The sequence below is a fragment of the Phacochoerus africanus genome, chromosome 14 (genome assembly GCF_016906955.1).
Source record: "Phacochoerus africanus isolate WHEZ1 chromosome 14, ROS_Pafr_v1, whole genome shotgun sequence".
Classification (NCBI taxonomy): Eukaryota; Metazoa; Chordata; class Mammalia; order Artiodactyla; family Suidae; genus Phacochoerus; species Phacochoerus africanus.
The window spans coordinates 37,599,484-37,618,210 of NC_062557.1; the positions used below are offsets into that span (position 1 = coordinate 37,599,484).

The 18,727-nt window shown below is 37.6% G+C and overlaps 1 protein-coding gene across 2 annotated transcripts in view; it reads left to right on the forward strand.

Moving 5' to 3' along the window:
• Window positions 1-18,727, forward strand: part of USP32 (ubiquitin specific peptidase 32) — a 216,698-nt gene that overhangs the window by 116,814 nt on the left and 81,157 nt on the right. For both annotated transcript variants that reach the window (XM_047759224.1, XM_047759225.1), the window contains exons 6-8: window positions 13,679-13,810; window positions 15,835-15,942; window positions 18,399-18,514. In XM_047759224.1, the coding sequence (XP_047615180.1) occupies window positions 13,679-13,810; window positions 15,835-15,942; window positions 18,399-18,514 (356 nt within the window). The remainder of the gene's footprint in view (window positions 1-13,678; window positions 13,811-15,834; window positions 15,943-18,398; window positions 18,515-18,727) is intronic.

The following is an 18,727-nucleotide window of genomic DNA, read 5'->3' on the forward strand; positions in this document are numbered from 1 at the left end:
AATGGGCCAAGATATCTAGGAAACAAAAAGGAGTTACAGTTTTTCACTTATAAATAACATTTATTTTAGAGTGCAGATGCCTTTAATTACTTTTTTCACATATAATTATAAAGAAAACTTTGAAGTCACAGTAGGTTGAACATACTGCCATTTTTTAATCAAAATTTGTTCTTTTTTATGTAAATCACAAATGAAACTGGGGCACTATTTGTATTCAGTACAGAGTTAGAATAATTAACTAATTCAATTTATACAAGATTTTAGTTTTTATTATGGCCAGTACAGTTTTCAGAACTGTAGATTCCGAACTATTGTTACCTTACTTTTTATTGAAATTTAAGAAATTCAGGAGTTCCAGTCATGGGTCAGCAGTAACAAGCCCAGCTAGTATCCACGAGGATGCGAGTTCCATCCCTGGCCTTGCATAGTGGGTTAAGGATATGATGGTGCATGAGCTATGGTGTAGGTCACAGATGCGGCTTGGATCATGTGTTGCTGTGGCTGTGGCGTAGGCCAGCAGCTACAGCTCCAGTTGGACCCCTAGCCTGGGAACCTCCATGTGCCTCAGGTGCAGCCCTAAAACAACAAAAGACCAAAACAAAAAAAAAAAAACTGGAGTTTCTGTCATGGCTCAGTGGTTAACGAACCTGACTAGGAACCATGAGGTTTCAATCCCTGGCCTCACTCAGTGGGTTCAGGATTTGGTGTTGCCATGAGCTGTGGTGTAGGTCGCAGACGCGGCTCAGATCCAGAGTTGCTGTGGTTGTGGCATAGGCCGGCGGCTACAGCTCCAATTAAACCCCTAGCCTGGGAACCTCCATATGACGTGGGAGTGGCCCAAGAAATGGCAAGAAGATGAAAAAAACAAAACAAAAAAATCAAAAAAACTAATTTGCTATTTAAATAACTAAGATTAGATTTCCTAAAAATTTTTTTTTTCTCAAATATATAGTGTTCTTAATAACAAGGTAATTTTTAAAGCCATTGTACTAGAGAGAGATATAGATAGAATGGTTTGGGATAATTATAAGCTTTTTTTTTTTTTTTTTTTTTTACAGCCTCACCTGTGGCACATGGAAGTTCCTGGGCCACGGGTCCAGTCAGAGCTTCGGCTGCTGGCCTGTCCCATAGCCACAGCAATGTCGGATCCTTGGCCTCCTGATCGAGGCCAGGGATCAAACCCAAGTCCTTACGGTCACTGTGTTTAGGTTTTTAACCCACTGAGCCACAGTGGGAATTCTGCATTTTGATGATATTCAGAATAAAAAAGATGTATAAGGAGCACATTCTAAATAGTTAAATGTTTGAAATAGTTTGGGACAAGTTTTATTATTATTATTATTATTATTATTTTTACGTTTTTTTAAAAAAAAGCCTTCCCCATCATGGGTATTATTATTATTTTAGGGCTGTATCCTTGGCATGTGGAGGTTCCCAGGCTAGGGGTCAAATAGGAGTTATAGCCACCAGCTAGAACAGTGCCAGATCCAAGCCGAGTCTGCGACCTACACCACAGCTCACAGCAACACTAGATCCTTAACCCAATGAGCAAGGCCAGGGGTCAAACCTGCATCTTCATGATACTAGTCAGATTCGTTTCCACTGAGCCATGACGGCAACTCCAGGACAAGTTTCATTGTTATTATTATTTATTAGGTTTTTTTTTTTTTTTTTTTTTTAGCGCTGTACTCTCAGCATATGTACATTCCTAGGGTAGGAGTCGAATATGGAGCTGAAGCTGCCAGCCTACTCCACAGCCTCAGCAATCCCAGATCTGAGCCAAGTCTGTGACCACAGCTTATGGCAACGTCAGATCCTTAACCCGCTGAGCAAGGCCAGGAATCAAACCTGCATCCTCATGGATGCTAGTCTAATTTGTTTCTGCTGAGCCATGTCGGGAACTCCAGGACAAGTTTTATTATTACTATTGATATCTGAAAGAAGATTCTACTAAGACTCTCTAGTCATATGGCTTTTTCTTGTTTTTGTTTTTTCCCTTTTTGGCTGCCCCACAGCATATGGAGTCTGGGCCAGGGGTCACATCTGAGCTGAAGTTGTGATCCATGCTGCAGCTGTGTGACACCAGATCCTTTAACCCACTGTGCTCAGACCAGGATCAAACCTTTGTCCTGGTGCTGCAGAAATGCTGCTGATCCCATTGTGCCAGAGCAGAAGCTCTGGCTTTTTCTTGTCATACCCTTTCCGCATCTATTTTTTTCACGGTTATTTAACCACATAGTGTTGGAAATTGGAGACACATACTATAAACTCAAAATGTAAATTGTTTCAGTCAGCTTTTACAAATTTAGATCAGGGTATTGTATCCCCTAATATTGTACATGCATAGTCCTAGCCAAACACAGTATGGGAGCTCTCTACTTGAGTTAGAAGGTCCATCCTTTAGATGCTAACATTTGAAATGTCTACATCCTGACCGAACTGCCTACTAATTCTAGGTTGTAGTGTCATCTTTAACACCCTTTTTTGTCATTCACTGGCAAGCAAAGTTCTTTCTTCTTTTTTTATCTTTGTTTAGGGTCCATAGCATAAATCCTTCTATAGGTTACCCTTTTCGTTTTTTTTTTTTTTTTTTTTTTTTGAATTATAGGAGACTGTAAGAGTTATTATTTGTTTTTGCTTTTCTGTCCTATTACTACCTGTTTTTTTTATACACTTTTACACTTGCATGCTCTTTTGCCTCTGTTTACAATATCCTTCTGCTATGCTCTTTTTCCTTTCTCTGGTTGACCCTGAGATAGTCTGCATGTATCCAGACATCCAGGCCGAGGTGCTTCTTTGCTCCCTGAAAACTCTGTGTCTCTGTTCTTTCATTGTACTTTCCACACTGGATTAAAATGACTAATGTTCTCTTTTACTAGGATCTAAACATAATTGTTTTGTTTACAATCATGTCTATAATTTTTAGCACAATGTCAGGCACATAAAATGTTTTCATTAAATGTTTGCAGAATATTAAATGATCTTGACTATAGCTCCTATACTTTGTCAAAAATACCTTGGAAGGTTCCTCCTTGTGCATTATCTCATTTAATCCTTGTGCCACCTTGGAAATTCTAAAAAGGAGGAAACCACGGCTATAAAAAGCTAGTTTCTCAGAGTTCCCGTCGTGGCTCAGTGGTTAACAAACCCAACTAGTAACCATGAGGTTGTGTGTTCAATCCCCAGTCTCACTCAGTGGGTTAAGGATCTGGCAGTGCCGTGAGCTATGGTATAGGTTGCAGACATGGCTCGGATCCTGCATTGCTTTGGCTGTGGTGTAGGCCGGCAGCTGCAGCTCCAATTTGACCCCTAGCTTGGGAACCTCCTTATATGCTGCAGGTGCTGCCCTAAAAAGCCAAAAAAAAAGTTAGTTTCTCAAAATCAGATGGCTAATACGTTCCAAAATTGGGATGTTTGAACTCCAGAGTACATGCTTATCATTTTAGGATTTGAAGACAGTTTATTGATACACAGTCATTTTATTCTTTAATATTTTATGAGTAGCTTGTAATTGCAGATAAAAGGAGTTGGTCATGTGGTAGTTGTGGTTGTGGTGAGCCATCTTCCTCAGACTCCAGTCTTGCAGAATCATTTTTTTCAATTTCCTCCCCCCCCCACTTTGGTTACTACCTTCAAATGATTATTGTTTTAAATTTCTCTTTAATAATTAATTTCATTTGATCCAGGCAAGCACATTGAGTGATTGCCTATTTACCAACATGAAGTTAGATAATTAGAAGTATGATTTTTTCATCATTAAAAGATTATTAAAGTGATTTACGACATTATGCCTGTTTCTGCTGTACAGCAAAGTGACTCAGTTATACATATATATCCCAGGAGACTGGCTATAGTTCCCTGTGCTGTGTACTGTAGGACCTCATTGCTTATTCATTCTAAATTTAGTAGTTTGCATCTGCCAACCCCAAACTATCAGTCCATCCCACTCTCTCCCCAACTCCCCCTTGGCAACCACAGGTCTGTTCTCTCTCTCTTCTGTTTTGTAGATAATGAACTGTGATTTTTAAGAACTATGTTTTAAGAACTAATTTAGACTTTTTTCTCCTTAATACTGATCATATTTTCATAGGATTTAGTTATATTATTTGGAAGAAGATACGAGCGCTGATTCTGACTCATAAATACACTTTTAAAGTTTCCCTAAAATGTATCGTAAAAATGAGTAAGCCGGCTAACTCAGTGATTTCTTTTAAGTAGTAGAATCTGGATCCTGGGGTAGTTGATGTAGTACTTTTGGCTAATTTTAGGGCCATGGAACTCATTTTGATTCTTTTTCTTTTTTTTTTGTTTTGTTTTGTCCTTTTGTCTTTTTCTAGGGCTGCACCCATGGCGTATGGAGGTTCCCAGGCTAGAGGTCTAATCAGAGCTGTAGTCGCCAGCCTACGCCAGAGCCACGGCAACACCAGATCCTTAACCCACTGAGTGAAGCCAGGGATCGAACCCGAAACCTCATGGTTCCTAGTCGGATTCGTTTCCACTGCACCACGTCAGGAACTCCTGATTATTTTTCTTATCTAAAATGATTTTTCTTATCTTACCTAATTTATATTGTCTCTATTTAAGCATTTATTATCTCAACTAAAATATACATATTTTCATATTCCCATGCCACATTTTAGTTTGCAGTGTTAAGACCTTCTTTCGGTAAGAAAAAAGTTCTTTAGTGATTCTTAGGCCACAAACAGCCTAGTAAATTTGCATGTCCCTCCTCCTTTATCCTCTTACCTGGCTGTGAATGATGTAAGCCATCTTAAGTAGATCTCAGAAGGTCATTGCTTTGAGAACAGATTGCTCCCTCACAAATGTTAAAGAACTGTATTACTGTTTGAAAATACTTGGATATATTGCCTGTTTTTATTTTTAATTGGGAATTCAGTTTTGGCATTAAAGAGCTGTTTCTGCAACGGAAGCCTCTGGTAAGGTGGGATTTAATTAGGATGGCCCAAAGTGCAGGCCAGGAATCATTTAGCATGTTGGGAATATGGTATGCTGCTGTTGTGAACCAGAAAAAATTATACCTATAGGTGGGTGATAAATTTATTCCTACTTAGCTAGTAAAGTATAAGTTTTGTTATCGATTTATGAATTGCAAATAGAGTGACTACTACAATTACTACCTCTGACTTCTTTAAGTGAAAAGAAGGTTAGTTACTTTTTTTTCCTCCTAGCAATTCAGCTGCCAACTCATAGAAAATGTTTGGGTAATGATAATATTATATATGTAATTTACTTAACATGCTCTTGCAAATATTTGATTAACAAATTGCAGCTCATAAACAAAAAAATGAACAGATCGCATAAACTTAAAAGGGGGCTCTAAAGCATGATTTTAGTTGATGGCCATACCAATCTAATCATTTTTTTCCTTCCAAATATGTTTTCCGTGTTTTTCCATATTTCTACTTCAGCAAAAAAGTTGTGTTTTTTAAGGAGGTTAATAAACACAATTTTCAAAGGTAAAAACATTTGGAAGGCAGTAAGAACAGTTTCTATCAAAGCTCCTGTCTTCCTCTTTTTGTTTCAGGGTCAGATTCTTTATCTATAGATCTACTACTTGGAAGAAAGTTCAGAATTTGAGAAAGTGTTTCTCTGGAGGAACAGAAGAGATTTTTCTTTCTTTCTCTCTTTGGCATCATAAATGGAGTAAACAGACCATCTTATTTAGGAAAATGAGACAATATTCAGTTATGTATCAGACACTCGTGATTACTCTCCCTGATGGAAACATTTAAAAACATTCCTTTTAAATAAATTCAGTCATCTTGGTATTTGAAATAGATACTTCTCTTTGTAAAAAGATGAGACATTCCCATGTTTCTCAGCAGGTTAAAGATCCAACATAGTCATTGCAGTGGCTTGGGTGGCTGTCATGGCTGGAGTTCTATCCTTGCCCCAGGGACTTTTGAATGCCGGAGGTGCGGCCAAAAAAAAAAAAAAGAAAGCTACATGCTTATGTAGAAGTTTTGTATATCATTAAAATCAGTTCCAGTTCCAAAGTAATTGGACCTTTGCAAAGGTTGATTCATCAAGAGGTTATATTATAGTAATGAATATAGTCTATTTGTTATTTGGTTAAAAAAGAAAAAAATACATGACACAGTGGGTAGTCTTATATGAAAATCTTATCTTTCTTGTATTATCTTTTTGATGATTTTTCTTCAGATATAAAAAAATGAATTTAGCTCATTGATTATGTAAAACTGAACTAGAATTTTATGTAATCTGAGAAATCATACAGTGGTATAGATTATAGAATGAAATTGTAAATAATCTTTCCAAACAACCCAGATGACATTCAATTAATATATCTGTGATTATAGTTATATGCAAACATACAGTTAGGTTTTTCTTTTTCTTTTTTTGTCTTTTCTGGGGCCGCACTCGTGGCACATGGAGGCTCCCAGGCCAGGGGTCCAATCGGAGGTGTAGCCACCGGCCTATGCCACAGCCACAGCAGCAGGATCCGAGCCACATCTGCAACCCACAGCACAGCTCACAGCAACGTCGGATCCCCCAACCCACTGAGCGAGGCCAGGGACTGAACCTGCAGCCTCATGGTTCCTGATCGAATTCATTAACCACTGAGCCACGGCGGGAACTCCCTCTTTTTACTTTTTTGATTATGTACATTTTTAAGTATTTTTTATGCAACAAAATATATTACTAGTTTAATAAAAGTAAGACAAATTTTAAAATTAATCCAGTATTAGCATTTTAATTTTTACTTTTTTTTTTTTTTTTTTTTTTTGGCTTCTGTGTGCAACAGCCTGATGTGGCATCTCAGTTCCCAGACCAGGGATTGAACTCGGACCACAGCAATGAAAGTGCCGAGTCCTAACCACTAGACTACCAGGGAGCTCCCTGTATTTTCATTTTTTAACTTCTTAAAATATGTTACAACCTTGTCAGTTAGTTGTTTATAATTACTTTTAGTAAATAATAAGTAATTACGTCCCTTTAAGTGCCAAAAGTATAGGGTAACTTCATAATTGTTCTTGGAATCCCTTGCAGTAGGTTCTCTGGGTCATTAAGAGGATTATTCTAGGGATAGCCAAGGCAGGAATGATCCAGGAGAGCAGCTTTATAAAGTGTGGGTACTAATCGCATCGGTGTACTTGACTCCAGGAACCTATTTTCAAGGCCTTTTTTTTGCGGCAGGGGTAATCATTCCCTTTAACTTTTCCTCATACTTCAAAATTAATGAGAATAGTTTCTTTCTGAACATCTCAGCTCTTTGATCTACTGATGTGTGAGTATGTACAGAATTCTGTACTCCCAGCACAGGATTTTCTTTTTCATTTTATATTTTGCTTTTGAAAGATATTCACCCCTAGATCCTTTAAGTTTTAGGTTATACACATTAATGAGTGAGCATCAGGACATAGTAGGGTGTAGGAAGGAAAAACAGAAAAATACTAGCTTTGTGTCCTAGGAGCCTCTTGAAGCTACAGTCAAAGGAATATAGTTCACCTTAAATTTTTTTGAAAGTTGGTGGAAGGTGCTTTCGTTTATTCACCACTCTTTAATGACTACAGTACTTATTCTAAGTGTTAAAATTTAGCAAGGAATAAAATAGACAAAAAAACCTGCCCACAAGGAGTGTATGTTCTAGTTGGAGGAGACAACAATGAACAAAACAAGTAAGTCTTAGGAATCAAAGTAAAACAGGAAAGACGGATGGAGGAGTGTCATTGGATGGGGTGCAGCTTGGAAGGTCTGAGAATGTGACATCTGAGTAAAGATCTGAAGGAGTTGTGGGGACAGCCATGCAGATATCTTGTGAGAAGAGTGTTAACGAATTTTTGAAGCAGAGAAGTAGCATGAGTCTGTATACATTTTTCTTTTAAAATGGTATTTTATCATCAGTAAAATTAAACTTCTCCCCTTCATGTTTATGAATTGTCTGTCTTGTTAATCTCCTATAGTCTTAATACTTTCTAATTGCATATATTGATGATTTAAATTCTTTATTAAATACCTAACTGGTCTTCTCACTTTTTTCTTAGCTGCCCACCAGACTGTTCTTAACTCAGCAGTCCTGAGTAATCCTGTAGTTTGGATCCTGTCACTCCTCTGCTTTGGACCCTCGGTAGTTCACAGTTTTAGTTAAAACCAAAGTCCTTACAGGAGTTCCCATTGTGGCTGAGTGGGCTAAGGACATTGTCTCTGTGAGGATGTGGGTTCAATTCCTGGCTTTGCTCAGTGGGTTACGGATCTGGCCTTGCTGCAAGCTGTGGCGTAGACTGTAGCTGCAGCTCCGGTTCGACCTCTGGCCAGGGAATTTCCATATGCCACAGATGTGCCATAAAAGGGGGGAAAAAAAAAAAACAACTGCTAAGGTCCTTACAGCGGGCTATATACTGTGACACTCATTTCCTCTCTGACTTTATCCCCTGCTACTCTCCTGTTATTCTCCCCTCACTAACTTCACTTTAACCATTCATTCTGTTCTTTCTCTTCCTTGAGCTTACTAGGCAAGCTCTCATTTCAAACCCTCTCTTCTTGTTCCCTGTCTAGAGTGTTTTCCTCCGTGATTGGCCCCTTTGTCTCCTTCAGATCTCTGCTCCTGTTACCCTCACGGTGTGATTGTTATGACCACTCTATTGAGGGCCATTGCCTGCATCTTCATTTACTTAATTGATAAAAGTTTTCTTCAGAAAATACTCACTTACTTCTTAACATTATATTTGGATATTTGTTTCTTGTGGGGGAATTGCTAATGTTGTTATGCCTTTTCTTTTATGTTTTCTTATATGTTATTAATGTTATAAAGGAAAAGCATCGAGTTTTGTATATTTTGTGTCCCTATAGTTTTTTGTTTTTTGTTTTTGTTTTTTTTTGTCTTTTTGCCTTTTTTAGGGCTGCTCCCGCAGCATATGGAGGTTCCCAGACTAGGGGTCTAATCTAAGCTGTAGCCGCTGGCCTACGCCACAGCAATGCAGTATCTGAGCCGTGTCTGCGACCTACACCACAGCTCACGGCAACACCAGATCCTTAACCCACTGAGGGAGGCCAGGGATTGAACCCGCAACCTCACGGTTCCTAGTCGGATTCGCTAACCACTGCGCCACGACAGGAACTCCATCCCTACAGATTTTTAAGTTCAATTATAATTTGTAAACGTTTACTCTCTGAGTTTTTTGATGTGCATTCTACTTGCATGCAAACAATAACCTTAGTTCTTGTTTTCTAATGTTATACTTCCTATTCTTATTTGATTGCATTGGTGAGAATTTTTCAGAATCATGTTAAGTAATAGTTGAAGGGTTCCACTTTAGTTTGGGAAGGAAGACATGAAAGACCTTCATTCCGAACTCTAACATGAAATCACTACATGCACCAAACAGTTGTAGTCTTCTTTGAAGCCACTGAAGACATATCGGTACAAAGAAATATTAAAAAACAGAACAAAACAAAACAAATTCCACAGGGACGAGCTCTTCATAGGTGATCAAGGAATGTAAGGTGCTTTCATTTCTGAGGCCAGAGGCTGAGATGGGGCTGAGTTTGGGAGAGAGTAAACCTGCCTGCCTAAGGTCAGTCTTTGCTGGGATGAGTAAAAACCAGCCAAACTGAAAAAAACTGTGTCAGATTTAAATCTGAAGGAACCCTGAATGCAAAGATAATCCTCTTCACCCAGTAATTCTGTCATGTAGAAATTTTGCTGAGACTGAGACTAGGCAATTTTATGAGTTCACAATTTTGAAGTCTCAGAATCTTGAAGGTTGCAATCTCAAGGCTCTGTGGTCCTAAGATTCTGGCATTTTATGGACAGAATCTGTCATTTTATGGACATCTTGTGGTTATGCAATTTCCACCTGGGAATTGGCAAACATTTTCTTTAAAAGGCGGATACTAAATATTTTAGATTCGTGGGCCAGTTACTGAACTCTGCTGTTGTAACACATTAGCAACCATATACTATATGTAAGGAAATGGCATTAATGAGTTTTAATAAAGCATTATTTATATGCATGCGGCCTTCAGGCTGGAGTTTATAGACCTCCAGTTTCGAAAACCAGTAGTTTCAGTGCTTTCCTTGAATGGAAATCCGAGCACACCTTCAGAACATTTGTACTAGAAGTAAACTTAGTCTAACCGGAGCTGAATCTAAATTGCGATCCAAAATCTGTTTTGATTAATGATATCAGATGGAAGTTAGTGACTAGGCATTTCCTATTTTCAACTTTCCTTTGTGTAGATACTAATTTCCATCTGGTATCATTTAATTTAGTCTGAAGAACATTCTTTAATATTCCTTTTGGTGCAGTTCTGCCACTGATGAATTCTCTCAGCATTTATCAAAAAAATCTTTATTCTGCTTTTATTTTTGAAGAATATCTTTGTAGAATATATAGTTTATATAGTTTATGTAAGATATATATAAGTTTATATAAGATATATAAAATTAATAGGTTTTTTCCCTGCTTTCAGCCCTTTTTTCTCCCCATTGTCTTCTTGTTCCTTTCTGAAAAGAAACCATTATTTATCTGAGTTCCCCTATTTGTAATGTATTTTCTTCTCCCCGTTTAGATTTTTTTTATCAGAAATTTGATTGTGTTTTGTCTTGGTTTGGATTTCTTTGAATTTTTCTTGCGCATGGTTCATTGAACTTTTGGATCTGAAGGATTATAGGGTTTTTTTTTGGTTGTTTGTTTTTAATCTTTTTGCCATTTCTTGGTCCGCTCCTGCGGCATATGGGGGTTCCCAGGCTAGGGGTCCAATTGGAGCTGTAGCCTCCGGCCTACGCCACAGCCACAGCAACGTGGGACCCAAGCCGCGTCTGCAACCTACACCACAGCTCACGGCAACGCCGGATCCTTAACCCACTGAGCAAGGGCAGGGATCAAACCCACAACCTCTTCCTAGTCGGATTCGTTAACCACTGAGCCATGACGGAAACTGCTGAAGCATTATAGTTTTAAATCAAATTTAAATTTTTTTCAGCTGTTAATTATTTTAATATTCTCTGTCCACCTTTTTCTGGGATCCCAATAACATATATGCTGTACTTTTGATGTTGTCTTACAGGTCACTAGATTGTAATAATTTTTTGCGGTCTTTTTTTTTTTTTTTTTCCTTATGAATAGTTTCTTTTGCTCAGTCTTCAAATTCACTGATTTTCCTCTGTGTTTTGTAATCTGCCATTGAATTCCCCGTTGACTTTTTTTTTTTTTTTGTAGTTTTAGGGCTGCACCCATAGCATATGGAGGTTCCCAGGCTAGGGGTCAAATCAGAGCTGTAACTACTGGCCACTGTAGCTACACAGCCACAGCAGTGCTAGATCCTTAACCCACTGAGCAAGGCCAGGGATTGAACCTGTGTCCTCATAGATGCTAGTCAGATTTGCTTCTGCTGAGCCATGACAGGAACTCCAACTTTTTAAAATTTCAAATACAATCAGCCATCCATATCCACAAATTTTGCATCCACAGATTCAACCAAGGATTGGAAATAATAAAAAAAAAATTTCCAGAAAGTTAAAAAAAAAAATCATGAATTTGCCACATACCAGCAACTATTTGCAGAACATTTATATTGTATTAGATATTATAAGTAATCTAGAGATGATATAAAGTATATAGGATGATGTGCATAGGTTACATGCAAATACTCTGCTATTTTATATAAGGGACTTGAGCATCCTTCGATTTTGGTGTTTGGGGGGGGAATCCTAGAACCAATAGATACTGAGGGGTGATTGCATTGTACTCTTATCTGTAGTATAGTTCCATTTGATACTTTTAAAAAATAGCACCTATTTCTTTTTTCAATATATAGTCATAGTTTTCCTTAAATTCTTGAGATACTTATAGTGGATATTTTAGAGTCTTGTCTGCTTTTTCCATCATCTCTGTTATTTCTATAGCTTTTTCTCATTTTAGGTCACTTTTTCCTGCTTATTTTATATATACATTTATATTTATGGAAGCTAGACATTGTGGACATTATATGGCTAATTGGTTTCTGTTGTCTTCCTTTAACACAGGAAATTTGTCTTGATAGGCAGTTATTTTTGGATCAGCTTGATATTTTCAAGACTTTTAAAAAGTATTTTGGGGGGGCAAGTCTGGATTTGCCTTTACTCTAGAGTGAGTTTTTCCCCTACTATTTAAGTGTGACCCTCTGAGTCTATGAACATTCCCAGTGTTCTCCGTGTTATCTCTACTCGGGCTGGTCAGGACTTGAGGCATCTCCTAGCCTGGCCTCAGTGAATTTCACTTTATGCATACATAGTTTAGTACTCTGCCAGAACTCAACAAGATTTCTGTGTGCATTTCTGGAGCTCTTTCTCTACATACCTCTTTCCTCTTCAGTACTCTGCCCTGTAAATAAATGTTAGCTATCTCAACCTCCCTGAACGAAAACTTCTTAACTCAGTGAGATCTCACTGCTTTGGTTCCTCATACCTTGCCAAGGTCTGGAAAGAGACTGCAGGCAGAAAGCCAGGGCAATGGAAGGACTCACCTTTTTGTTTTCTAAATCTTACTTTAGTTCCTTGGAGGGAAAAAAAAAATGCACTGTGACCATAGTTGGAGTTTACCTGTGATTTTTTTTTTTTTTTTAATGTAGTTCTTGTGGCTCAGCAGGCTAAGAACCCAGCTAGTATCCATGAGGATGTGGGTTTGATCCCTGGCCTCATTTGGTGGATTAAAGGATCCTGCATTGCTGCAAGCTGTGGTGTAGGTTGCAGACACAGCTCAGATCTGCTGTTGCTATGACTGTGGCGTAGGCAGTTCCGATTTGACCCCTAGCCTGGGAACTTCCATATAGATAGATAAATCTTCTGATGAATGAGGAGAAAAAGATGTTCATGTTTTCTATGCCCCTGTTACCTATCACATTATAAATCCTATTCTCCCTTCTCTTTCATTTATGAACTTCATTACTTAGATTTATCATGTTCTTTTCCACTTATCTAGTTATTATTGAATGTATAATCCTGTCCTGTATTGACAGGACAAATCAGATATGGATCTTGCTATTAGGATGTTTACAGTGTAGCCAGGAGAGAATATGTGTCTAGAATCTTTAAATCCAAGATAGAAAGTGAAAATTACCAAAAATGAGTACAGATAAAAATGGTGTAGGAAGCCAAAAAGAAATGTCTCAGTTGTTTATTATTTTACATGTTGAATTTAAGCAACCTACTTAATGGGAATTGCAAAGAGTTTTTTTTTCATTTTAAAACTTCTTTTATGCTAATTTAAATTTAATATTCATCCTTTTTTTTTTTAAATATATTTTCTAGGGCCCCACCCGCGGTATATGGAGGTTCCCAGGTTAGGGATCTAATCAGAGCTGTTGCTGCTGGCCTACGACACAGCCACAGCAATGTGGGATCCGAGCCACGTCTGCAACCTACACCACAGCTCACAGCAACACCGGATCCTTAACCCACTGAGCGAAGCCAGATATCGAACCCTCAACCTCATGGTTCCTAGTCGGATTCATGAACCACTGAGCCACAACGGGAACTCCTTCATTCCATTTTAGATATGATGTATTTGTATTTCAGAGTTTTGTTTTATGTAATTTTTAGCAATTTAGCTGGGAAATTAAAATATATCCTTAGAAGCTACAGTATCAGGATGAACTAACTAGGTGCCTAGAAGAGAAGACTGAAGCTTTGTGTCTCTTTTGATTTGACTCTCAGTGGAGGAATCAGACATCATTGATCTGGAGAAACGCTATTGGTTGCTGAAGGCTCAGTCCCGAACTGGACGATTTGATTTAGAGACATTTGGCCCATTGGTTTCACCACCAATTCGTCCATCTCTAAGTGAAGGTAGGAATCATTTTATTTTCTATAAATGTTCTTTGCTAAACACACCAGACCGTCTCTTACTTCTAACCGATACACCTTAACTCTAAAAGCTGTGATGTTACAAGTTTGCAAGTTTCTTACAAATAGTGTAGTTTAGAGGGGGGAAATATATATAAGGAATTAAGATTATATAGTCGAGCTTCCTGTTCTATCTGTGTCTCCTTGCGTAAGTCAGTTGAGCTCTCTCACCAGTATATTCTCATATATAAAATGATTTTGACTAAGACAGTGGTTATGCCACTGCCCACCTCTTCCTCAACTCACGAGCCTCCACTATATTTCTACCAGAAGAAGGTTTCACTGGCTGTATCCCTCCCCTGCATAAAAAGATTAAGAAACCTGGACCATCTGTAAGGGCCCCACTTAACTCTAAACTTTTTACTGTTAATAACTTAAAAAAAAAAAGTTAGAAATTCAAAGGGTAGTTGTGGGTGCTATCACAAAAACCATTTTGGAATTTGAATACTTGAGTTCTGCTTCTGGTTCACACCTTTTAAAATTTTTCTTACTTTTTGCAAGTCATTTAACTACTTCTTTAATTTTCCGTTCTTTAAACTGAGGGCACAGAATTAGATTCTTGAAGTAGATTATCTATATTCTGCGGATTCCTAGTGTATTTCAGAAATACTTGTTAGGGGAGCCAGAACAGAGAAGGGCTTCTACCGACTTCAGAGGTGAAGTTGTTTCTTTACCTTTTTTAAAGTTGGAGAGCGATAAATAAATCATTTCATTTGAAAACAAAATTACTCCCTTTCTATGTTTTACAGAAATTTTGAAAACCACAGGATTAAATTATAAATGCTCTTTTGTTTCTGAAATTTATTTAATTTTTTTTTTTTCTTTTTGTCGTTTTAGGGCCGCACCCATGACACCTGGAGGTTCCCAGGCTAGAGGTCTAATCAGAGCTACAGCTGCCGGCCTACACCACAGCCACAGCAACTCCAGATCCAAGCCGCGTCTGCGACCTACACTACAGCTCACGGCAACGCCGGATCCTTAAACCAGTGAGCGAGGCCAGGGATCGAACCTGAAACCTCATGGTTCCTAGTCGGATTCATTTCCGCTGCGCCACGACAGGAACTCCTATTTCTGAAATTTAAAATATTTATGTATAGGAATTTCCACTGTGGCACAATGGGTTAAGAATCCATCATTTCCATAGTTGTGGTGTAGGGATTGAATCCAGGCTGCTGCTATGACCTACGCCACAACTGTGGCAATGCTGGATTCTTAACCCATTGTGCCACAGTGGGAATCCCTATAAATAATATATGTCGTGGGTGCAGGGGGGGAATATACATATATTTATTCTCCCCCTGCACCCATGGCATGCATATATATATTTTTTTTTTCCCCCCGTACTGCACAGTCTTCTTTGTACTGCTTAATCTGCAGTACAGAATTTCTTACTTTTGTAATATGGTGTGTTATTTTTCTTTGTTCCATGAAAGAGCTTATGGAGCTTATTAATAACACACAGTATATCTTTGATATACAGTTCAACTTTTTTTCTTTTTCCCTTTTTCTTTTCCAAATAAGGATAATTATGGACCCTGATTTTTTTTCAGCTCTTAATTTTTTTAATTTTTATTTTTTACATGCTATAGTCTCTCTTTTTTTGTTGTTAGCCATACTCATGGCATGAAGAAGTTCCTGGGTCAGGAGCCACAGCAGTGACAATGCTGGACCTTAACCAACTGAGCCATGAGGCTCATTTTTAGTTTGGAAATTACTATCAGATAGAGATAGGCAGGCAAACAAAATCAAACACTAAATGATAGTAATGTATTTTTTGCTAGAAAGTTAAGTATAATTATATCAGGAAAAAAGAAATACTTCCTAAGACATTGGGAAAAACAGATAAACTTATTTTTAAAATTCAGTCAGTTTACAGGAAAGAGTTATGCCTCCTTTCATGACCATGTCATTATTAACATTTGGAAATTTGTTGGTTGTGATTTATGTTGTCTTTTCTCATTTAACAGGTTTGTTTAATGCTTTTGATGAAAATCGTGATAATCACATAGATTTTAAGGAGATATCCTGTGGGTTATCAGCCTGTTGCAGAGGACCCCTCGCTGAAAGACAAAAATGTAAGTGTATTAAACCTTATCACAAAATTTGCAGACTATATAGATTAAAAAAAAAATCAGTATTCACTAATATAAAAAATCATCTGTGGATTAAGGCTTGTATCTTCATTACATTGGCAAATAGTAAGCTCATGTGCTTTTACTGAGGTCACTGTGACAGTTTAATCATCTATTCTTTTTTGCTGTGGAGTAATTTGGGATCTTTGTTATTAATAACGGGGTTGATTTTCCAGATGAATGTGCAGTTCATAATAAAAGAGCTACATCAGTCATGATGTATTTGAAAATGTTAAGCATTTAGAATATATATATATTTTTTTGTCTTTTCTAGGACTGCACCCGTAGCATATGGAGGTTCCCAGGCTAGGGAGCTATAGCTGCCAGCCTACACCAGAGCCACAGCAACTCAGGATCTGAACCGCGTCTGCGACCTACACCACAGCTCACAGCAATGCCGGATCCTTAACCCACTGAGCAAGGTCAGGGATCGAACCTGCAACCTCGTGGTTCCTGGTCGGATTTGTTAACCACTGAGCCACGATGAGAACTCCTAGAAAACATTTTGTAGTAATCTGTATAGAGAATTTTGTGTCTTCTATGACTTGAAGTACAACTTATTTTCTGTCACTTGTATACATTAATATTCTATTAGCAAAATGAAATTTATGATGAAAACACAATTTTATTAAATATTAAAATTGTTTTTTAACCCCTCTAGCTAAAATGATCTAGCTTAATTTATAAGCATAAGTATATTATATTGATAAATATGAACCATATTTGAGAAAATGTAACAGTTTACGTTTAATTCCAACCTAATTCTAGTATATTTACCAGGATCATTATCTCCATGTCTTCCTAAAATACTGGTTTACAGATGTTATCTATTTGGTGTATGCTACTTTGTAGTTTTATATTCTTTAATATTACTATACTGTGATGCACTGCATTGATTTAATGGCATAATTATGAGAGTGTATGAAATACATAAACTAAAAAAATTTAGATTTCTTTTTCTTCCTTGATATGGTATACCATTACTCCAACCTGGCTTTATGATAGATCATTTGTTCCCATTAAAGTTCAGATAGTGAATAAAGAGCCTAAAGTATTTGCTTCTCAATTGAGGTTTATTATTGCCTTAATTTTTTTTTTGATGGCTTTTTAGGCGGTTTTTTTAAAAAATAAATTTTATTGGAGTATAGTTGACTTATTTATTTATTTATTTATTTATTTATTTATTTAGTGCACCCGGGGTATATGGAAGTTTCTGGGCCAGGAGTCCACTTGGAGCTGCAGCTGCAGCTGCAGCCTATGCCACAGCTACAGCAACACTGGATCCGAGCTTGCAGCAACACCGGATCCTTAACTCACTGAGCAATGCCAGGGATCAAACCTACATCTTCACAGAGAATGCTGGGTCCTTGACTTGCTGAGCCACAATGGGAACTTTGATTTACTTTTTTTTTTTTTTTTTGCCTTAAATTTTTTAAAAATTTCTCTTTTTCTAGTAGATGGCCTAGTGGAAGTTAAACAAACTAGAGTGATTCATTTGACATTAATTACCAAACTGCTAATATTTCTAGTTCTTAGCCTGTTGTATATAAGAGGCTGAAGAGAGTTGAAATTGTTCTTTGGCGAAAAATTGAATGTGCATTTACAGTTACACTGGAGAGTCAAAATCTTTATACAGTCATCTCTCAGTATCTGCTGGGGATATCGAGACTGCCCTTGGTTGCAAAAGTCCATGGATACTTAAGTACTTATATACGGTGGTATAGTATTTGCATGTAACCTATGCACATCTTGTATACTTTAAATCACTCAGTTACTTATAATATCTAATACTTTGTAAATAGTTGTAAATAAAATGTAAATGCCATTTAAATACTTGCCAATGTACGGCAAATTCAGGTTTTGCTCTTGGGAAGTTCTAGCAATTAAAAAATATTTTTAAAAATATATTCTTAATCTGTGGTTGTTTGAATCTGCAAATATGGAACCTGTGGATACAGAGGACCTGACTGTATCAGTTTGTTATTGTTGATTATTAATGTAGATACAATATTTTTAGTGTTGTAAGAATCAACTCTGACGTGATCAGTTTTAAATATTGGAAATTAATTTAAAGGCTTGAATTTACCTCCTCATAATCTGTGAGGTATTGTATAGTAACTTGGCTCGTATTTTTCAGTTTGCAAATAATTGATCTCTAGATTTGGGGGAAGGATAGGATTGTTCAACCTGACTAATGATTTAGAGAAACTTATGAAGTATGTGCAGGAAGTCCTACAAGTTAGGGGACTTTAATGACACAGTCTGCTCCAGATGAGAACTTAATCTAGAATATACTTGCTTGGGAAATATAAGTAGTTTAACCAGGTCAGCTTCTAGTAAAATGTGTTGTACTTCAGAACATAAAATTAATTTCCCTCCTAAGAGTTTCTTTTTTTTAGTTTGCTTTAAGGTGTTTGATGTTGACCGTGACGGCGTTCTCTCTCGGGTTGAGCTGAGAGACATGGTGGTTGCACTTTTAGAGGTCTGGAAGGACAACCGCACTGATGATATACCGGTAAAGTTTTGTTTGTTTGTTTGTTTGTTTTTTAAGGTCATACCTGCAGCACATGGACATTCCCAGCCTAGGGCTCCAATTGGAACCGAAGCCTCTGGCCTACACCACAGCCAGAGCAACACCAGATCCGAGCCACGCCTGTGACCTACACCACAGCTCACAGCAACGCTGGATCCTTAACCCACTGAGTGAGGCCAGGGATCAAGCCCATAT